At 43.7% G+C, this 23,415-nt stretch overlaps 1 protein-coding gene across 2 annotated transcripts in view; it reads left to right on the forward strand.

Moving 5' to 3' along the window:
- NCALD (neurocalcin delta) overlaps positions 1 to 23,415 on the forward strand; it is a 266,759-nt gene that overhangs the window by 227,583 nt on the left and 15,761 nt on the right. For both annotated transcript variants that reach the window (XM_032858567.1, XM_032858568.1), the window contains one exon: positions 22,771 to 23,167. In XM_032858567.1, the coding sequence (XP_032714458.1) occupies positions 22,790 to 23,167 (378 nt within the window). In that variant the 5' untranslated portion in view covers positions 22,771 to 22,789. The remainder of the gene's footprint in view (positions 1 to 22,770; positions 23,168 to 23,415) is intronic.

Consider the following 23,415-nt stretch of genomic DNA (forward strand, 5'->3'; position numbering starts at 1 on the left):
GGAGCCTGCTTCCTCCTCTCTCTCTGCCTGCCTCTCTGCCTGCTTGTGATCTCTCTCTCTATCAAATAAATAAATAAAATCTTAAAAAAAAATAAAAAAATAAAAATAAAAAAAAAAGAATTAGTTTGCGTCTTGGGGTGCCTGAGTGGCATGGTTGGTTGGGTATCTGACGCTTGATTTTGGCTCAGATTGTGATCTCAGGGTCCTGGGATCGGGCCTGGTATTGGGCTCTGCACTCAGCATGGAGTCTGTTTCAGATTCTCTCTCCCTCTCTGCCTCTCCCACGAATGCTCTCTCTCTAAAATAAATAAATAAATTTTTTTTAAAAGAATTATTTTACTTCTTATTCTCACCTCATTAGTCATAATTAATTCCAGAACTCAAAATAGTTTAAGCTGAGCTCACAATAGCATTAACTTTTTGGGAATCTCTTATTGCCACCATGATACATTTTTGCTGGTTTAGATGACATATTTAAAAAATAAGAGATTTTAAAAATATATATTATATATATATATATACTAGTTGACCATATGACCCCACATTCCCAGAGTATGTACATATTCACATACAATATAGAGGCTAAAAGGTAGATGGTTAGCCGCTAAAGGTTTGCTTTTTCCTATCTTACTGTTTAGAAAGGGGTGTCAATCTTTAGATGCAAAGATTTCAGCCACAAACAGCTGCTGGACAGTAACAGGATTCTTAGAATGCATTTCCCTGACTTTTCAAACCTATTACCCCATTTCTACTGGAAAGCCTTAGAATGTGAGATGCAGGCTGGAAAGAGGCTGCTGGAAGGGAAACCCATGATACAAAGAAGAGATTTTGAGAGATAGGAGAATATGGGATAAGTGAGGGACAGAAGAGGTGGGGAGGTATGGTAGACTCTGTGCATGAAAGATGTTTGTATTCCAGTGTTGACTGTGAACCTTGATGACTGTTGGATCAGTCTTTATTGGAAAACAGCTATGCTGGGCGTGGCTGACAGAGCATAGCTGAACAGACCAAACTAAGTTCTCGTTTACTGTGATTAAGGTGACCATACAGTTTATTGTCCAAACAGGATTACTTTTCTGAGTATTGATATTACTCTATTAATAATAAAGCTGGGGCAACAGGTGTAAACCAAGACGATTGTGGGCAAACCAGGAGTTAGGGTCATACTAACCATGATAGATCTGTATATTAAAGATACTGTATTTTAAAATCAAGCTGTTGGCTAGGAAAAAAAGAATACATTGTTCTGATTGCCATGAGAGCTAAGAAAAGCTGGGTCACCCAAAGGAATTGATTAATCTGGTTGCAAAGAAAAGACTCATACACAAAGAAATTTCCAGGAACCATTCAAAGCGGTCTCTAAGTGCCAAATAAATGATAGCCATGGGTTGTCAATTATACCTCAGTGAAGCTGGGGAAGAGATGATAGTCACAAAATGTGGTAGGAATGACAATGACTTTGGGGTTGGAAGCCTTTGTCAGGTCATGGACCCGTGTTTAGCTGGGTGCCTTTGTGCAAGGTGTTAATCTCTTTGAGCGTGTTTATTTCATTCAGTTGATTGGTTCATTTGTTCAGTAAACATAGGGATTTTCTCTGTGCTATTATATTATGGTGGTAAAGGATATAACCTTTACAGAGAGACAACCCTGGGTTCGAGTCACTAACGTTGAGACCTTGATTTTATAATTTAACCCCTCTGAATATCAGTTTCCTCATCTGTTAAATGGTGATGATAATACCCTACTCAGAGAGCTGTTGTCAGCTCTGTAAATGAGGAGATAAAATGAGGAAGTAAATGAGATTTTGTATATAAAACATTTAACAGTTTTTGACACGTAGAAAAAGCTCAAGAAGTGATAGCAGTCTTTTTTGGACTATCACATGCTGTCTAACATGCTGCACAGAGGAAAGACATGGCTATTACCAGTGGCTGAAGCATTGTCTAGATTCTTCCCTTTTCCTGTTGTTAGGAATATTTGCTCTCACCTGCAAATAAGTGATGACTCCCTTATGTCTGAAATAATCCATACATATGTTTTCTCATAAAACAAGAAGTCCAGAGGTGGAGCATTTCCAAGGTTGGGTAATTCCATGGTTGAATGATGTCATCAAGAGTCCATATACCCACTCTGCCATTCTCCAGTGTTGGTCGACTCAGCTCAGGATGACATTGGCTGCAGTAGTTTCAGCCATTACATCCTCACCACACCCCACACTGGAGTCAGAAGAATACTCTGTCTTCCTTGTATTTGTTCTTAAGATCTAAGAAGCCCTTCTGGGAATCCCACCCTCACCCTTGCAGACTAATCTACAAGTCTCATTGACCAAAACTGGATTTCATGTTCCTTCCTAAGCCAATCAATGATAAATAAAGTGACTGTAATTGGCTTATGCTAGATAAGATCCACCTTCCTGGGTCTAGGAATCCTCTTATCTTCCTCCCACCGCCCCCATCCCCCAAAAGAGGCACTGGAGAAGATGCAAAACACCTGAACAAAATCACATTTCTGTTAACAGAGAAGTTCAAAGAAATGGTTGCTGGGTAACCATGTTGGATGTCTTCAACACTGTCTCGTCATTTCTAGTCAGTCACTGTATCTCCTAATTCCACCTCCAAAATAGCTTTTTTTCCCCCCAAAGATTTTATTTACTTATGCAACAGAGAGAGAGATCACCAGGAGGCAGGCACAGAGAAGGAGGGGAAGCAGGATCCCCGCTGAGCAGAGAGCACGATGCAGGGCTCCATCCCAGGACCCTGAGATCAGGACCTGAGCCAAAGGCAGAGCCTTAAACCCACTGAGGCGCCCCACCAAAACAGCTTTTAAATCTACCCTGACCTTTGCCCTGGTCCCCAGCATCTCTTGTCTAGACTGTTGACTCCTATCTTTGTCCCAACCATCTGATCTTCCCTTTGGCCACCTGTCAGCTCTTTATACAGTACAAGTCTGAGTAGACCATTTCCTAACTTAAAGACTCTCAAGACTCAATTCAGATGCAACCACCTCTTTGAAGACACTGCAGATGTTTTATTTAGGGTTCTTATAGATAGCCCTGGTGAGGCTGGTCTTGTGTTTGAGCCCTGCATATTTTCTGTGCTTCCTGCCATCTTCTCCGTCCAATACAGTAGTGTTGACTACATGTGGCTATTACACATCTGAAGTGTGGCGAGCCCAAACGGATATGGTTGTCAGTACAAAATACATATTGAGTTTCAAAGATTTAGAACAACAACCCAAAAAAAGACAGATGTAAAATACTTCATTAATAAATTTTAAGTCAATTACATGTTGCAATGATGTTTTGAATACATTTGGCTAAATGAAATATATCAGTAAAATCCATTTACCTGTTTCTTCTTAATTTTTAATGTGATGACTAGGATATTTTAAATTACCTGTAAGGTACACACATGCAGCTCTCATTGTGTGTGGGTACACTAGACAGCTAGCTCTTGCAGAATAGGGGCTCCATCTTATTTCTCTATTACTCATCACATAGCTTTCCTTCCCCATTTCAGGGTCCATCAGAATTGGAATCTGGTCAAAATACCTTACTTGCTTAAAATAAAGTGTAAGACAACTCCATTTGCAGATGAAAGAACGCAGAATGATTTCATGTTATGTGATTGCTGTTTCTGGATTTCTGACATGTGGGTTTCTTTTTTCTGTTTTCATTAGTCTGAAGCTTTTTAAATTTGCCAGGTATTTTCTGTTGTGGTTACTTCCAGGCACTAAATTCTTAGGAATTAATCCAAATTGAAGAAGAAGAAACTAGAATTTAAAGACTTTGATTAGGTTTGCTTGTCTCTGTTAGTTTTCATTCTGTCTTACTAGACATTCCTCAACAAATATATTTTACGCTTTGGAGGTAGAAGTGTCTCCATGACTACAAGGTCCAGAATATTTTAGTTATTTTTACAATTGTTATTAGGAATAGAGATGCAGATGTGAATTATGCTCTTTCTCTTTAACTCCACTGAATTATAGCTGGCAGTTGCTTTATGTCATGGATAAAAGAAATTTATATATATATATATAAAACCAGTTATGATATTCTTAACCAGGATTATTAAGGAGACAAAAAAAATTAACATATTCTAGAAACATTTTAGGGGGAAATCTGTTTATAATGGCACAAAGAATCAGAAACTATATTTCATGAGCAGAAATGAGGGAGTTACGTTTTGTAGTTATAGTAGTCAAAAAATGCCATTGTTTGATGGAAATCTTCCTTTTTTTTTTCTTTTCAGAAACATCTAGAGAATTTATAGTTTTATTTAACAATAAATAATACCTATGATCCTAAATCATGTGCTGGAGACTACAACGGGCTTATTGGGTGACTACTTGGTCAAAGGTCCAAGCAGCCTTTGAAAGCAGGCTCCTGCCTGCCCCTCTCTGCCTCAGGGGCCTGCTGTCCCCTTGAACGAACAGAAACAATCATGGAGTCGTTATTTTGTCAATGGGACTGCTTTAATAAGTGCTCTTTGCCAGGTCCTGTGAAGAGCATTGTTTCCTTTAGCTTTGATCTTGTCTTGGCCACTCAGAAAAGCTCTGCCCTCAGGGACATGTGGATGATGGGAAGTCAGGGCAGAATTCTGGGGCCCTTCTTTTCCATGGAGTTGGTATCCCAGGACCGCGAGATAGTTCTTTCTTTCTTTCTTCTTCTTCTTCTTTTCTTTCTTTCTATTTTAATTTCTTTTTCTATTTCTTGTGGTAAAATAGACATAACATCAAATTTCTCATTTTAACCATCTTTAGGTGCCCAATTCAGTGGCATTAAGTAGATCTACAGTGTTGTGTAACCATCACCACAGCCCATCTCCAGAACTTTTTCATCACCTCAGGCAGAAAGTCTGTATACACAGTAAGCACTAACTCCTTGTTCACTCCATTTCTCCTAGACCTGGTAACCTCTATTCTACTTTCTGTCTCTCTGAATTTGACTATTCATGCAATATTTGTCCTTTTATGGCTGGCTTATTTCACTTAGCATAATATTTCAGGGTCTGTCCAGGGCGTAGCATGAATAAGAACTTCATTCTTTATTAAGACTGAATAATAGTTGTGGTGTGTATCTTCTACCTTTTGTTTATTTATTGATCTGTTGATGGGCTTTGCTTTGTTGCCACCTTGGCTTTTAACAGAGCATAAAAGTGTAATGACACTCTGGCTGTTTCTGCATTTGAATTCATTTTTGATAAGGAAGGAAGGGAGGGAGGGAGGGAGGAAGGAAAGAAAGAGAAAGAAAAGAAAGAAAGGAAGGAAGAGAGGGAGGGAGTGTGGAGGGAGGAAAAGAAAGAAAGAGGAAGGGTGGAAGGGAGAAAGAAAGGAAGAAGCCCAGCCTGCCTTCCCTGCTAAGAGAGCCCGCTGCATGGAAGGGTGACATCTTCACCGTTCAGATTTCCCGGGGCCAAATGCAAACACCTCTCTGAAGAGGCAGGCCTGCCTCATTGCCTGGCAAGAGATGAGACATGAGGCTGCTCACTTCCCACCATCCACGTCTAGGCAGGAAGGGCTGAGGTTCCGACAGGAAGTTGCCGCGGAGCACTATCTGGTTGCTAACACAGGAAAGGGAATTTTTACAGAGGGAGTGCAAGCGTCCCTGTCTCTAGAATGGGAACATCTGGAGGAGGATTGCATATGGCCTTTGTTGGGAGAGTGAAACTTCTCTCTGGTGTGTGTTGGCTACCATTTCATTCCATGAGGTAGTGTTAGCCGATGTTGTACCGAGACCTGGAAATACCCAAATCCTGTTCTGCCCGTCCCCTCCCCTTCCCCCTGGGAACTATAAACATACAGACCTCGGGAAATCAAAGTGCCCCTTATCATTAGCCAGACTGCTGGGACAGGCCGCTCCACGGATCAGGTCGGAGTGGATGATTTAGGTTGGAGGCCCATGCCACAGGTCCGCTCTAGCACTAAGGCTTGGTTCTTCTGGGAAGCATTTCTGCCCATGGAGACCATCCATTCTGCTGAGCCATTCATAAGGCTTAATTTAGAAACAATTGAAGTGATTATAACAAGAAAATGGTTTTAAAAGAAGACACATGATCTTATTTCTGGATAATGTAATTATTTTAAGGGCTTCTTTCTAATCAACAGTCAAAAACCTGGTTAAAAATGAATGTCAGAGGACAAAGGAGCAGCTCTGAAGGGTTGGGTGTGTTTTTTTTAAGATTTATTTTTTTACTTAAGTAATTGCTACCCCCCAATGTGGGGCTCGAACTCATCACCCAGAGATCAAGAGTCACAGGCTCCACCAACTGAGCCAGCCAGGCGCCCCAAAAGTTTTACTGAGGAGACTGTAAAACACGCAGAGCAAACCCACAGAGCTGGCAAGACACTATTGCACCGTTGCACGGACACCTGGCATACGAACACACACACACACACACACGCACATACTCCAGGGTGAAAGGAGCAAAGGAGACCACACCCATGTTACACAATGATTATTCTGTGGCACCAAGAAGTCTCACACACCCCCCTCCAGGTAGCAGGAGCCCTTGGACCTCCTAGAGCCTTTGTCACCCTCACCCACCTACCCCAGGGTGCTGCACACATGACCTTATCTTCTGTGTGTGCCAAGACCTATAAAAGGCCAGGAAATACTGGCTGCGTGTGTCCCATCGCAGTAGGAACACATGGTAAATAAAAACTCTCACAGGCCGTTTCTGGACCAAGCCTGACCTGAACAATGAAGATCTATGATAAATAAACTAATGAGACAGGGTCCCTGCTCAGCCTGAAACTCTCACTGTAGATTTCTTTAAACCTTGTCAGGGAGAAGATTAAAAAAAAAAAAAAAAAAAAAAGTCTTTTGAAAATCTGCAAATACTATCTGTCTTGCTAGAGACGGAGATCCCTGTATTACTTTGGGGCTAATTCTTTGACTACGAAAAACACCCAAGTGAACCCTGAATTATGCAAATGTGAAGCCACGATTCTTTTTGGAAAGGAAGATGTTTAAAATGCTGCAGTTTCAGGAAGCTAAATTTTTTTTCTCTCCTGTTTTTTTTGTTTTTTTTTGTTTGTTTGTTTTGCATTGAGAAGGGGTGGGGGTGAGGGAGCTTCTGGTGAGACAGAGCCAGGGTACCTATCTAGGTTTATCCAAAAAGGCCATCCTCCCAACTACCAAGCTGTGTTGCCCCCATTAGGGAACACTGGTAGAAGGAGGATGTCAGAAAGAAAGCTGGATGGATGCAGAGGGATTGGGCTGGAGTTCTTGAGCAGGATCATGAGGACCCTGAATGCCAGGCCCAGTGCGAGCTGTGGAGGGAGAAAGAAGAGATGGAAATGGGATGATGGCACAGGGACTGAGCCTCGATCAGCCTTCAGTCCTGCCACCAACAAGTTGTTTTCTCCTTGGAAGTCACACGGGGGGACTTGCTCCAAGTCATCTTTATATCTCAGGGTTTTTCCACCTTCTCTTAGGAGTGAGGTGAGGATATATGCTCCAGGACTCTAAGCTGCCTCTGTGATTTCCTGTCCAACACCTTAGCGTGGAGGGCTCCTCTCCCCCTTACTGTTGCTGTACCAAGTATCGGGTGGGGGGATTGCCATTCATCCCTTCTTCAGTGCCTACCCAAGCAGAGAGGAACGGGTATCACACAAAATTTGGCCCCGAGATGCTGTATTCAGAGCTCTCACACAAGCTTCACCCTCAGGCTGTTCCTATAATTCAGATCTGATAGCATGTCCTTGTAAATCTGAAGGGATTAGTTTATTGTCATCATATTTCTTCTGGCGTTTGTGACAAACGAAAACAGACAGAATTTGTAGCATCTTCCACGCCTCCGTGTTTTTTGAGGGAGTCTGAGGACTGAGGGGCCTTTCTCTTTGTACTCACCTGGTGCACTGCCTTGTTCCCTTGGGACTGGGAAGCCACCTTTTTTAATGAGTAGGCTTCTAGGCAAAATCCCAACATTCTAACCAGCCCTGAACCCCATGTTGCAGTGGAAAGGACTCCTACCCGCAGTGCTTCCTGGGTAACGCCTCGTTGGCTTGCCTAGATGATCCTCCGGGAGTGTAGGGACCATGACTGACGGGAAACAATGGGCTCTGGGGCCAACCAGAGACCTGTCTGCCCAGCCATGCCATGCCATTAGACTCCGTCTGTGCTTCGAATCCACCGTCGCATCTTGCACCGCCCTGGGTACACAGCATGTGCTTAGGAAATTCTTGGGAAATCATTCAAAGGGAAATGGCATCTCCTGGAATGAAGACATTGCCTTAAGCCTCTGTATACTATCCCATCGAGCTCTCAGTTTCATGCCAGGAGTGGTGTTTGTTCTCACTTTCAATCCCATTATTTGGTCTATTGCAGACAGATTTAAATGTTTACAGGTACACCTTGTAATGCAAATAGAAAGCCTTGTGATCTAAAGGAAAGAAATGATTTAAACTTCATGCAAACCACCGGTCAAATGCCGATTTTTAAATTTTTATTTTTGGCTTTTAGGTAAAAATGAATCCAGTTCAGCTTTGATCACTGAAGTGGGTCAACTCTAGCGCTCTCGCTGTGCTTCTGTGTTCTTTATTAATACTTTCTATCCGATTTTTTGCATAATTTTCTTATAATGGAAAATGCTGCTCTTAAAGAAACAAGTGATTGACTCAGAGGATTGGAATAATACTCGGTTATCATTTCGTACTTTGTTGCATATCATAATTCATTAACGAAGGGAGAGAGAGTCTTGGCAAATTTATCTTCACCATTATTCAAACAGAATAGTTACATAGAACGCAACACTTTCTTACTGCTTTTTTCTTCAATGAAGCTATTTGGATACATTTCAGATTTTCATTACTTTTTTTTAGGACAGTCATTTTTGCTCCAACCCTATCCATAAAGTCCAAGTTTTCCTATTGGGGTAAACATATTTGAATCTTTGGATCTGCCAGCAAGGAGAAGGATTTAGGTTGTCAGTTCCTGTCTCTTGTAAGATGATTATAAAGGTGCTTCTGAAAGACACAGATACGATACAGAAACACACTATATGCGTGACAGCGGGAAGGTCTGCTCTCCTTAACTCATGCCTGTGGCTCCATGCTGGGGCCTATTTGCTGACACTGTAACAACTAAGTTATGTGTACTAATAAGCCCTTTGGAACTGTGAGATTAAGTAGAAAAGGCCAGAAGTCAACTCATTAAGGAAAAGGCAGGATGTAATTTTCTTTACAGTTTCTTCTAATGATGTTGGGACATTCTGTGGTTCGGCAACATGGATGCCTGGGGTGGGTCCCTCTGTGTGTGCCCTGGCGACACAGAATGCAGGACGCCTCCTCGGCTTGTCCTTGCCACATTAGCAGGGGGTAGAGACCACCTGTTATTACTCCAGCGGACCCTAACCCGGGTAGTGAGATGCCAGGAAATCACTACTGTCTTGGCTAGTGTTTGCTGTAACATAAGGACAAGAAAAGATAAGACAGCTCAATAGAAATGAACCATTCCGGCTGGAATTGAGAAGGAGCAGAAGTGTGAGGGGGTTCCTGCAGGGAAGGGGGTAGGTGGGTGTAACAGGCTGATAAGTGAATAAACCCACCCAGGCACATACGGCCTTTAAAGGAGGAGATTGCCTGCATAGACACAGAAACCGTACGCAGGGTTGTGCTCCGTCTCTTTCAGAGATAGTAGGGAATCCTTTGTTTAGATTTTTTGTATTTTATTCATTTTGCAGATATATTTTCACCTTCTCTCTTTTCAGATTAAGCTTCCTTTTCCATTTTTTCTTTTTTTTTAAGATTTTTTTTTTATTTATTTGACAGACAGATCACAAGTAGGCAGAGAGGCAAGCAGAGAGAGAGAGGAGGAGGATGCAGGCTCCCTGCTGAGCAGAGAGTCCGATGTGAGGCTCGATCCCAGGACCCTGGGATCATGACCTGAGCCGAAGGCAGAGGCTTTAACCACTGAGCCACCCAGGCGCCCTCCATTTTTTTTCTTAACAAGAAGTGGAAATAGTAACCAGCGTGTGACTAGCTAGACAGGAAGGCTCTTTCTCAAGCACACAAACATACACACATCTTGAAACACTTGACAACATGCCCCCTGAGGCCCTGCTCTGTTTTTCACTGTGAGGCACTGCTCCACGGATAAAGTACGAAGATCTGTGCTCTATTCCCCCTTTGACATCTGTAGCCATGTAACCTTGGGAAAACCTTTAAATCTTCGCCTTCGGTTTAATGCGGGGACAATTCACCTTGCCCTTTCTTTTCTCATACTATTCCAAGGATCTACTGAGATAAGATATGTGAGAATTAAGGTGATGGTGTGTTCGAAGTGTTAAGGCAATCGGCAAAGTAGAACAGAAAGTATTAAAATTTGTACTAGGAGGTAAGGGAAGGCACCGCGGGGAGGAGGACATGGGAGAAGATCTGAAGCAGGTGAGGAAGGAGGTATGAGGATCCGGTGGGGGGTGAGGGGAAGATCGGAACCATGAGGAGATGAGGGGAGGCATTCCAGCGATGGGATGTAGGGTGGTGGCATTTAAGCCATGGGGATATGGGAAACATCTGAACCACGAAGATGCAGGAAAACAGGGACATCTGAGGCCAAGAGAACAGCATGGACAAGACCCCAATGAGGGAACATGGCTTGTGTATTGGAGGAAAGAGACCAGAGAAGCTGAAGTGGAGGGAAAGAGTTTGAAGATAGGATGTATGGTTAGAGAGACGATAACATGATGACAGTGATGATGGAGGAGGAGGAGGAGGAAGAGTTGAAGAAATATTAGGAAGTGCCGACTCTGCTACATTGTGTCACTCGATCCTGACAAAAATCCCAATTTACAACTAAGGGGAATGACACATGAAGAAGCCGAAGTCCCTAAGGGTCATACAACTAGTACGTCCTGTTGCTGGGATTGGATCTGAGGGCCCTCTGATTCCAACCCCCATGTACTTAACCATTGTGATTTGTTGCCCCTCCCGTGAAAGGAGCTCAGCCCAGAGTGTCTGTTGTATTCTGGGGGACTTTGTCTTTTCCTTTGCTGGCTTATAGTGACAATACTACCATCCAGAAAATCCCAGGAGCACTCGGCTTCCTAGGCAAAACAAAATGTGAGGAGAAAGCCAAACCGAATACCATTCCTGATGAACTTTGGCCCTAGACAAAGAAGGTGTCAGCTCCCCAGATATTTTTAGTAGAAGAAAGATCACTGAGGAGAAATCCATGCACAGTAGCTTTGGTTACTACCAACCGAACAATCACCAGGAATGCTTGCCAGCCACCTTGCCGTTCACCTTAGCACCAAAATGTGTGAATATCCACATTGTCCTCGCTTCATGGAATTCTTAAAAGTGACACAAGCAATGGTCAATGGGAAATCGTCTCAGAGAAGGAAGCCATCTTTTCTTGGGCATCCTCACACACCTATGTCTTCCTCAGAGCTTTCTAGACAAATACCAGTGAAACTCCATGAGTAGCTTAATGCTCACTCAGAAGAGGAAGGGCAGCTGAGTGGCGGAAGCAATAACTCCCATCCAAACGCCAAGTAAGAGTCAACAGGTAGAGAAGGAGAAAGTCACAGTTATATTATTGACTGTTAGGAAACCCCTCAATGTTTACAAAGGGTTTTGTGTTTATTCTCTTATGAGCTTTGTTCATTGGCCATTGTGAGGATTGGAATGGCAATAAAAGCACATGCACAAATCAGGGGCGAGTGAGGAATTAGGTGATTCCTGTGAGTTTGGGTGTGACCTTGAAGGACACAGAATGCCAGGCTATGGGGTTTAGCCTTTAATCTGTCATCAGTAGGGAACATGGAAGCTTTTTGAGGAACACATGACATGATCAAGTGGAGTCTTAAAGATGGAGAGCAGTTACTATTTCTGAGCTCAGGTAGGAGAGACTAAAGGCCTGGATTAAGAAATTAGGCAATAATTAGAAATGAACTTGAGATACAAGGATTTCTCTGTGGCTCTTTTTACACACCCCCCCCCCCGATGATAAATGGAGGTTTGGGGTGGGTTGTTTGTGTGTGTGTGTGTGTGTGTGTGTGTTTTGTTTGTTTGTTTGTTTACTTCTGATCTTCTCATGAAAAGCTGGCTTAAGAAAATAATAAAAAAACTGAGAATCATTTATTTCCCCAGGTAAGGAAAAACTGATTCAGGTGATCACTGATATCCTGTGTTTGTTAGTGGTATCTAATATGTATCCACTTTGTTCTGAAAATACCAGTCTTGTCCAGACAGACCCTGGGTTAGAGTCCTCCTTATAGCACTAGTACCTTTCCAGAGCTGGGTGGCTAAAGCTCTGGGGTTTCTTGGAGCCTGCTCTGATTCTACCCAAACCCCACTTAGCCCTCCCCAGCCTCGGGACAGAAGATCAGAGAAAGAAATAGTGCTCTGCTCTCCATCTGCTACTTCTCTGATGGGACCTCTTGCTTAATATCAGGTTAGAATAATAACTTCCACGCAGGGAAAACAGTCAGCCATGGGGGTCTGGCAGGAGTCCTCTCTGCATACAAATCTACAAATGCCTGTCACACTTGGCAAGTGATCCCAGGGAAGGGAGTCAGGTTGGAAGCTTACTGGCGTTCTCTTATTTTCTTCCCTCATGTGACAGTTGTCTCTTTTTTTTCTAATTCTCCATTAAAGCAAGGGGGAGAATGTTCCCAAAACTGGAAGGCTCATCTTTGTAAACAACCCACTGAACCCTTATTTCATTTAGATTAATAGTGGATGTGTCCTGAGCATCTGTTGGATGCAAGACACGATGTTAAGCTTTTCCCGGCTCCTTGGAACTCCTTTTTCTCATTTAATCCTTCAGAGAGCACTAGGAGAAAGGTGTAATTATGCTTACTTTCTGGAGAAGAGTGAGACGAAGAGAGAGGTCAAATGACTTCCCCAAGTTCCACATAACCCGGTACGATAATAAAGCTTTCTGTTTCATTCTTCTGCGGGCAAATCCAACTCTGTTTCCCCACATCCTGCTGGAGGGCACAAAAGGAGCTAGAGCTAAAAAGATGCCATTTCATCATTTTCTTGTTAGTCTTCTCACCCGACGTTTGTTGGACGGACACTCATACTTGAGCCATGTTGGCTGAGGTAGAAAGTGCTCGATCGGTACATTCCAGCAGAAGCAGCCCTTCAAACACCACAGGTGATGGAGCAGGTGTGAGGAGGGCTGGGGAATGGCAGGGGTGCTTCCGATCCTGCCCTCTGTGGTCACAGGCTGCACACCTTTGTCCTGACAGTCAGCTTCTCTGAACCCCTCGTCCTTCCGGTAAAACCAAGGTATGATAGCCTTCTCACCAACTCTATACCAACATCATGAAAACAAAATATTCATGAAAACTGCTTTGAGCTCCAACCCAAATCCCAGATTCCCTTCCTTTTCCTATCTCATGCAGGATACTATTTTTTTAATAGGAATATTCATGCGAAGCCAGGAAACAGTAGATGTTAAACACATGTTTGCTGAATAAAAAAAAAAAAAAGAAGAAGAAGAATGATGAACTATTCTTAGACTCTATGGAGGGGCTTGTAGCAATTAATTAAATGCATCTGTGGCCCCTAGGGGATGTCTAAAAACAGGGAGTAGAGCTCCTCTGGTACTTCTGGCTGCTGGTGAGCTGGTGAGGCCTAGATCCCCATAGCTGACCTATTTGTCCTCCTCAGCCCATGATGGCTTACTGTTCTCCTTCTTTGTTTGATCAAAAGCCAAGGTAATAATACCTATCTTTTAAATGAGCAAATACTTAGCACCTTTAGTTAATTAGACATTTCTGGCGATCAGAATTCCACAGAAGTCAGCCATGGTAGGGTCTTAGCCTATGACAGCCCTGGAGGAGTGTTGAGGACCCCCCCCCAGAGATCCCCCCTCTTTCCACCATGGCAGCCAGCACTGACCCGGCCCCCAGCCTGAGGCAGCCCAGCCAGGCAGGTCTGATGACAAGGGAATATCTGCAAGCCCTCAACCTCAGGCACACCAGCAGTTTCCATCTCTGAGACAGCTTTGTGGTTTCTGCAGGCCTGGAAGGTGACCATTGAGTACGGCCCCTGGCCACTTACTGATTAGGGCACATGAAGCATACAGTGTTGGTTCATCTCTAATTGCTGGCCATCCAGGAGGGAGTGGTGGGGAATCAGCCGTGAGCTGCATGAGAAGCAGCAGGGAGAGGAGTGGGTGTGAATGAAGGTCAGGCAGGCCATTGAAAAACAGAGCACTTCTGGTGCCCTTTGGACAAAAGATCTCTTTAGGCCAAACCTAGAGAAGGGGCATTTCCATGCTCTTAGTCATGCACTCTTGAGAGAGCAGGCTGAGTGTGCCCTCCTCGGTGCTAGACATAATAAAGGCTACACTCTTACATGTGTGCCTGTAACACAGGCAGCCCAGAGGGACTGGGATGGAATTCCCAATCCAATTCCAACGCTTCTTCGAGTCTAATCCTAGCTGATGTGTAAACTCTTGCAAAACGCACAGTGAGGATGTAAGGGCTCCAGAGGAAAATGTTAGAGGATTTTGAAGAGGCGGTCCGAGATCATGGTACTTAATGAAGACCTCAAGAGCCTCTTTGCCATATGCATTATCCTGGGAATTCTGGAAGCAGGACTAAGGGAAATGCCAAGAGAATAAAAGAAAAGCAGAATCAACCTAAAGGTCCCTCAAGAGGGATTAGTTAAACGAATACCATGCAGTGGAACATCAAAGGACTGTAAGTAAGCCTCACTTTAGCAACATCTCTGTTAGTTACCCAATTCGATGCTTGGCGAGGTCATTACTCAGTACTGTCCATTGAATCAATCAATGAAAATTCAGCAATTTAAAAAGATGAGATACCTCCATATATATAACATGGAAGAATATCCACAGCATACTTTCCAGTGAAAATAAAGGTTGAAGAATAGTATCATGTGATTCCCATTTGTGGTTAGAGGGTACAGATTTCATTTATGTGCATTTAAATGCCTAAGAGGATATATATACATGAAACTGACAAGAGCGGTTATCTTCTGTAGAGTAATGTTGGATCACGGGGGGAATGTCCATGTTCTAATTTCTGTATCTATATCTCTATCTAATTTCTGTATCTTTCTCTTACCAACTATAGTTTTTATAATAATGATGTATCACTTTGGTAAAGAGCAAAACCGAAAATGATATTTCCATTTGGGGGAGGGGATTGTTGTCTGACAATGTTCTTTTCAGATTCTATGAGAAATATGTTTTATTGGCAGTGATAACGGAAAGTAGAACTTGGGATAGAGCCCAAGACCAGGCCCTCTGCAGTCTGAAATGCAGAGTCCATAGAACTAGAGCCCAGGTAGTTCAGAGACCATAAGGCCTGCTCACCCAGAGAGAACCAGCTGTGTCTTCTGGGCTTTGCCACACAACCTGGCAAAGGCAGCAAGGAGAACAAGGCTGTCAGTAGTGAGTCCCCTGCTCGCTGCATTTGCTGTGGGTTCAGTGCTCATCTCAGACCCTGTCACCGCTCAGCAAGGTGAGCAAGCAAGCCCCAGGCATGTGACCAGCAATCAGTCACAGGTGTGGGTCTGCCTACCCACCCCCATGGGGAAGAAGGCCTCCCCGCATGCGGTGGCCTTGGGGCAGCACTGGAAGGTAACCATTCTCCAGGCAATGTCAGCAAGGCCACCTTTGTGAGGCACAAGACTTGTAGGAAGTAAGTCTCAGCTACCCTTGCCAGAGGCCAGAGAAGAGAATACTCTTTGGGCAACAGGAAAGGAAGTTAGTGAAATTGTTATATGACTTCCATTCTCCCTCTTTAATATTTTAATACTTCCTTGTATGCGCCATTGTTTTATTTCCTTATTTGTGCACTATATATAAACACGTCAGTTTATTTTTAAGTTCTCCTCCTAAACTCCCACTAAGAGACAAGTTCCATTGAAAAGAAATTTCTGGAGCAGAGTGCGCTTCAGATTTTTCTGTAGTCCCCCCCCCCTTTTTTGTTCAGTGACAATCAGGGACAACTGATCTGGAAATGAATTTGCTGGATCTTAGCCACCTACAAAACTCAGATGACCACAACATCTGATGTCATCGCAAATGGACACATGTTCCCATGCATCTATAATTCTTACCATGTCCTTCCTTACATTTTAGGAAACTTTTCCTGGTTACATTTCCATAATGTAGACATTCCGTTGGTCAGAAATTCAAAGCAACTCACAGAGGACAAGGTCACATGTCCACATAGGCACACATTTTAATCAACCTGGTCTTTTTCTGGAATCACTGTGGGGTCTGTGTTCCTTGTTGCCGCTCGACCTGACTTCAGCTGCTAGCATCTTGCAAATTCCATTTTAGGGGCCCTCGGTGCAGTTTGCACTGAGACTTCTCTCAAGTCAACCAGGCTTTCCAGAGTAAGTTGGGCTTTTCTCTGGAAAATCTCACTCTGGGCTTTCAAGAATTAATTCACAGAGTTTGTGGAACCGAACGAGGAATCCCAAAAGCAAGATACAAAGAAGGGAGCGCCTGGATTCCAAAAGAGCGTCCACCACTCACCATTTCCTTCCCCTGGGGACTTGTTGTTAGGAGCTATTCCTTTTTCTCTTTGCTTTAAAAGGAAAGTTGACTTTATGTTTTAGATTCCTGGTCATGGTTGTTTGCTGGTGGTTTGGTGCCTTCTCATCTTGTATATTTTTCCTTTCTCATCTGTGGTCAGTATTAACCCTAGGTTTATGTTTTGGACCCTGGGAGACTGGATGTGACCCAAGTAAGTTGGGAAATTTCACAAACTGCCCATCCCAGAGTAAACTACTGAGTAACAAAATGCCTATTCTCACAGAGTTAGGGTGCATTTCACTTAATGAAATGCAGCACGGATTCAGCTACAAATAATATGTATAAATATATATCATTACATAAATAGTTATACATTTATAAGATATAGGATATATATTTTATATATATATTTAGTAAACATATATTTTATATATCATATATATATTTAAAATTTATATATATAGGCGTATAAACTAAAGTGTTGAGATATATTTACTACTTAAAAGTCTTATTCAAGGCCCTAAAGCAAAGGTCCTTAGAGGTAAAAGATGGGCTATGTGGGAGGCCAGGGGACCTGGGCACAGGGACTGAGAGATGAGTTAGAGGTGGCCCAGGGCAGCTCACACGGAGCCTTGGGGGCCCAATGGAGAAATCTGGATTTTATTTTCTTAGAGCTTTAGGCAGAGGAGTGACATTATCTATTGTGTGTTTTTAAAAGGTCACTCTGGGGGGCCATGGGGAGAGACTGGGGCATGGTGGTGGTAGGGAGAGGGGGGCGGATCGGGATATCCCATTGGATAGAGGGAATCCAGAATCCTGGACAGAGATGATGGCAGTTTGGACGAAGGTGGTGACAATGGAGATGCTGAGAAGTCAATGGATTTGAAACAAATTTGGTGACAAAAGTGAAAGGAATGACAGAAGATTCCTCGGGCTTTGGAGTGGGCAACTGGGTGGCAGATGGCATCTACCACAGATGCGGGGCAGGTGGCGGGGACACTTGGAGAGGGAACCAAGAGCCACAGTTCCTTCTGTTCTGCACTGAATGCTTTCCAGGTGCTCCCTGAGCTGGGCACGGAGGACATAGCCGAGAAGCAGGCAGAGTCAGCTTTCCGGTTTCCTGCTGCCTCGCTGGCCTCCTTCTCGTTGTCCCTTACCAAGTCCTTCTCCTTCCTCCAAGTCTACATGTCAGAACGGATACGGGCTCACTTGTCCCCTTTTCTTGTTTACCCACCGCCACTGACTTGGGACTCCCATCCAGTTGTTGGCTACAAATTCCGCTGTATGCTGATGATTCCCGAATTGATTCTCTCTCTGACCTTTTCCTCTAACCCCAGACTTTGCCATCTAGCTTCCCACCTGACATCTCCACCTGGATATATGCTGGGCATCCCAGAAGGAATACCTGTCCAGATACACGGACAGGCATGCCCCTGCCTCAGCCCAGAGCCCTCCTTCTGCATTTTTCCCATTTCAGGGTCAACTTCATCCTTACAGTTGCTTAGGCCAGAACCTTGGGTATGCTGGACCATTCTCTTTGTTCACGTACCATCAACCAATCCTGTGACCTCTCCCTTGAAGCTGTGTCAGAATCCGAGCACTTATCACCTTCTCTGCTTGCTGCCACCCTGGTCCTGGCCACCATTGGCTCTTATCTGGGTCCTTGCTGTGGCTTCTCAACTGTCTCCCTGCCTCTGCGCTACCTTCTTTTCGTTTACTCTCAAAGCAACAGCCAGGGAGTTCCTGTTAGAATAGAAATCAAACTCCTGCCATAGCTCTGTCTTACTTGGAGTGGAAGCCACCACCCTTAGCATCTCCTGCGGGTCCCACGTCACCTGGCCCTTGTTACCGTTCTGGTCTCATCCTTTTTCCTTCCCACCCTCTGCTCCAGCTGAATCCTTGACACACTAAGCCTGCTCCCTGTCTAGGCCCTTCTCGTTTGCTGTTTTTCCCGGCCTGGAATAGCCTTCTGCAGTCATCTCCAAGGCTCCCTCCTTCACCTCCTCTCTTCCTTTCCAAATGTCACTTTCTTAATGGGGTCAGCCCTAGCTTCTTTTTTTAAATTTTTTTAAAGATTTTATTTATTTATTTGACAGAAAGAGAGAGAGACAGTGAGAGAGGGAACACAAGTATGGGGAATGGGAGAGGGAGAAGCAGGCTTCCTGCTGAGCAGGGAGCCTGATGCAGGGCTCGATCCCAGAACCCTGGGATCATGACCTGAGCCAAAGGCAGACACTTAACGACTCAGTCATGCAGGCGACCCCTTCCCTGGCTTCTTAGTTAACATTTCGATACACACCTAGCCACTCCTGGCATTCCCCAAGCCCCTTCCTTCTTTACTTTTCTCCTTGGAGCAACTCCCTCCAACATTTCCCTTATTTATCTTATTTATCGTATGTCTCTTGCCACTAGACAGTCAGCTTCATGAAAACTAGGGTTTTGTCTGTTCCCTGATGTGACAGCCATGCCTCCCTCCTAGGAGACCCCTGGCACCTCTTTATGAAACGAATGCCTGCTAATAGGAGGTCGTCTCCTCTCTCTTAACTACTTCTTTTTGACTTCCTGTGGAGCTGTTGTCTTAACTCCTGTCTGTGCTTTGTCCATGGAGTTAGTACGACACAGTGGTAAAACCAGTGGACAGCCAAGTGCAAACGGAACTTAGCATTTGGCTGCCTCATTCCCAAGCTGTGTGACTTTGGATAAGTAGCTTGGCCTGAGATTTCATTTCTTTGCTTCTAAAATGGAGGAAGCTGCCCTGTCTGCCACTCAGGGTTGCCATGAAGTCTCAACAGAATAATGGATAAAGGACCATCAAAGACAAGATGTGGTTTTCATTTACCACGGCGTCTGGCCCAGGCTCAGCGCCAGAGCTTTATGGATATGACGGTCTCATTTAATTCTCAAATCAGTGAAATACAAACTCGCACCCCTGAACTCATTTTATATATAAGAAAACTGAGGTGCACCAAAAAGTTCAGTGAATTACTTAACTGCCCAAGAGCTAGTTTGCAATTCAGCCAGGCTTTGAACCCAAGCATTTTTATTCCACAGCCTGAGTTTTTCCCCCACTACGTTCTACTAGCACAAAGTTAATGTCTTAATAACCAAATGGAATAATGAAAATAATGAAAAGGATTTGACCCAACGTGCAACTTTTGTCTCCAGACGATTTTTTTCTGGACTGCTAATGAACGTAGCAGTTTCCTGATGGTATTTTTATCCCCTTTTCAACTCAAACAGGCAGAAATTCCCGTCATCCAAAAGAAAAAGGTATTGTCAGGCATTCCTCTATCTTTCCCCTCCTCCCCCAGGGAAAGAAACGCTATCATATGTCCCCCGAGATTTCTGTTGTACAGTCTAACCAAGTCCAGATGGTTTTCTCAAGTTCAGACATCATACTTGGTAAAGTATTTGTAGTTATCTATGGAAACAAATTCTGGACTCAGTTGCAAACACGGTATCCCAAATCACTTATGCCATGCTCTTCTACCTTGTTTGTTATGGCCTTTCTGTGCTAATGAATTTGTAAATGTGGTTTAATTACTGTTTACTGAAAAATAGCTACACACAGATCAGTCTCGGTGGGAGACTTAGCCAAAATGTTGAGGCAATTTCTTTCAAGTGCAAAAACAGCTAATAAGTGAGAAGCACTTTTTAAACATTGGGAAAGGAACTTAAGCTTAATTTTGAAGAAACGGTGTTGTATAGACCCAGAAAAAAGAAGTCATTCTTTAAGAGAGTATATTTAAATGGCAGAATGGTATTTTTTTTTTCCTAAGGCTGGGCACACGGTGATTTGCACAGAAGCAAAGTACAGGGATGGTGATTTGATTGAACACCATACCTAAGAGCTGTACTTTAAAGAGCCCCCAAAAAGGAAAGCCCGAAATTACTTATAAATCTCACAAAAATGTCCCGGAGCTCTGTAAAGCCATGTATTATGTATTACCTCATGTTTCTGAATTCCTGCCTCAGGCAAATTGCCAACTTAGCAACTAAATGACTGTTTTCAAATTCTAATACCAACCAGCCCCTCTAACTTCGCTTTTCTCCCTCCAGAGGAAAAAAAAAAAAAAAAAAAGGACACACGAGGGAAAGGAAAGTTATTGGAAGGTTCAATTTATAAATTGTGCTTCATCTGGAGCTGGAGTTTAGTCTTGCTCTTGCATAAAACGGTGTTTGCCTGATTCCACGCGAAGAGGACTCTTCGTGCCCCTGCCACTGTTGGTCCTGCTAATAGGATGGGGTGCTCTGCTCTCCCTGCCCTTTCCGAGGCTCCCAGGGAAGGAGTAGGGGTGGAGCCTGCTCTGCCTCCAGGGCGAAACTCAGAAAACAAAATCAGTCACCTTGCCAATTACTGAGATTGCTTGGCATTTCTTGAACTCTGGATATAATGCAAGAAATTGGAGCAGTGTAAGATGCAAATACTGCCCTCTAGGAATTTAGTTTTAGTGGGGGCAGAAGACAGGGCTGCAGGCAATTCAATAGAAGAGATTTCCGAACTGGGGGTTGGAGCGGGTAGCGGGCATGGTAAAGGGGGTCAAAGGTACAAACTTCTAGTTATAAGATAAATAAATCCTATGGCACGTCCAGGGCCTCATCACTGTAGGAGAAAGACTTCTTTTCTGGGAAGATTATTACAAATTTCCGTGTTGTGATGATTCAGCTGTCCATCTGTCATTGCTTTTATCATTGACTCGCCAAATGTTATTTGTGGGAGCCAGAGAGGGAAAAGTAGTCCCAGTAGAGACTGTGTCTCAAGGGGCTGACCCTGCAGAGAGACAGAGACAGACATTAAATAAACACCATAAGAGAAAATCTCAAAGAAAATTGGAAATCACGATTAAAATGGGGATGTGTGGTCTTTCACATAGCCTATAATTTCCCAAGCTTTATTTTCAGGATTTTTTCCAGTATCGGAAAAATGCAAAGTGTAGAGCCCCCCTTTATGAGAAGGGGCTTATCTTGACAGTGCTTAAATCATAAGACTTTGGAAATAAGAACAAATCTCAGATACCACCTCCTCCAGGAAGGCTTTCCTGATAGCACCTATGCTGCCTTTTGGCTTGGGTGTCCTATCTATGTACTCTCATCGTACCACATCCATTCCCCTGGTAACAATGAACTGAATATCTGTTGTATTGTCTGTCCCCTCACTGCCACCACCATTTCTGAACTTACACACCTGGGGGCCTCCGAAGATGGAGGGGCCACATCTCACTCTTCTTTGAATCCATGGCACGCAACACACGCCTGGTGCCTGGTGTTCACCTATTTAATGGTGATGGCTCTGTGAATAGGAAGATGATAATTCTAACAGAAGTTGCCTTTGTTCCCCACACTATGTTAAGTTTAAAAATAGGTTAAAAAAAAAGTGTATATATTCTTGTTTTTTTGAAGTGCAAAATACTAAAACATGTTAATAGCATTTCACATAAGCATGCCTATAACAATTCTGGAAGGACACACACCAAAATGCCCACAAGGTTATCTCTAAGTGTGAAGATTTGAAGTGTTGCTAATTTTTTTCTCTATGCATTGCTGTGCTGTCTTACTTTGTTTTGATGAGTGTGTACCACTGTTATAATACAATATAAAGTTGATTGTATTTAAAAAGGAAAGTTTGGCCTCTTCCGTAAGCATGCATGTAAACCATTTATGAAGCCTCATCTTTACCATCTGAACCCAACGCTGACAGTGAATTGACCTTGTGAATTTAAAGAACCCATCTAGCTTGGTAGCGTTTAATGGTTTTTAGATGGATTTGTATTGTCCTTACTCATACCTGTTTCTTAATATTCAGAAGGTCCCCAAGCAGCACTTTCCTTGGATGTATTCTAGCAATAAATCATAAATTACCTCTTCTGTCTCTCTCTCTCTTCCTGTTCTCCTCCTTAAATTCTCCCTGCTAATATGAGATTGGGTGTTACAGCCTCAGTCATCTTAATGTAAGGCTAGACCTCTTGCAAATAGGCGAGGCAGAACTAAGTAGCGCATTTCTCTGGCCCTGGCTCTGACTCTCCCCCTCCCTCCTTTTCTCCCTCTTCTTTCATGATGAATCCCTTGTTTTCTCATGGCTCAGTACAGAAAAGGCATCCGTTTTCTGGTCCGTGGTATTTCCATTTGTTATCTTCGGACTGGCCTGTCTTTCTGTCGTTCTGTTTGGCTAAATTGGACAACCAGACCGTGTTATGGACTCAAAGAGTCCATTTCTTTTCCCCAGAGGAACAGGCACAAATTCTAAAGTGTGCCTCCAAAGAACAGGTCTAAAAATGAGGTGTCTTCTTCTGTCTCTGCAGCTGAATCCTCGCTGCCAGGATGGGGAAACAGAACAGCAAACTGCGCCCGGAGGTCATGCAGGATTTGCTGGAAAGCACAGACTTCACGGAGCATGAGATCCAGGAGTGGTATAAAGGCTTCTTGAGAGACTGCCCCAGTGGACACTTGTCAATGGAAGAGTTTAAGAAAATTTATGGGAACTTTTTCCCTTACGGGGATGCTTCCAAATTTGCAGAGCATGTCTTCCGCACCTTTGACGCCAATGGCGATGGGACAATAGACTTTAGAGAATTCATCATAGCCTTGAGCGTGACATCGAGGGGGAAGCTGGAGCAGAAGCTGAAATGGGCCTTCAGCATGTATGACCTGGATGGGAACGGCTACATCAGCAAGGCGGAAATGCTAGAGATCGTGCAGGTACGTAGCCCTCACCTCTTACAAAGCCAGGGGCATGAGTCCCAGGTAAGAACTGGCAGGGGATCTGTCCAGCATGGGGCATGGTGCAGCCTTGATTTGGCCTGCGCAGTTTTTGAAAACGCTGAACCCATAGTTGCAAATAGAAGAGTACACATAAACATGCAGAGTTTTTGGCATCTCTTGGAAACGCAGATCTGGCAACACTGGGTCCCCATTCTTGCTTGGCCTAAGTTACCTGATTGCTTTGT

The sequence above is a fragment of the Lontra canadensis genome, unplaced genomic scaffold (genome assembly GCF_010015895.1).
Source record: "Lontra canadensis isolate GAN:19392208 unplaced genomic scaffold, GSC_riverotter_1.0 scaffold15, whole genome shotgun sequence".
In the NCBI taxonomy this organism is placed as follows: Eukaryota; Metazoa; Chordata; class Mammalia; order Carnivora; family Mustelidae; genus Lontra; species Lontra canadensis.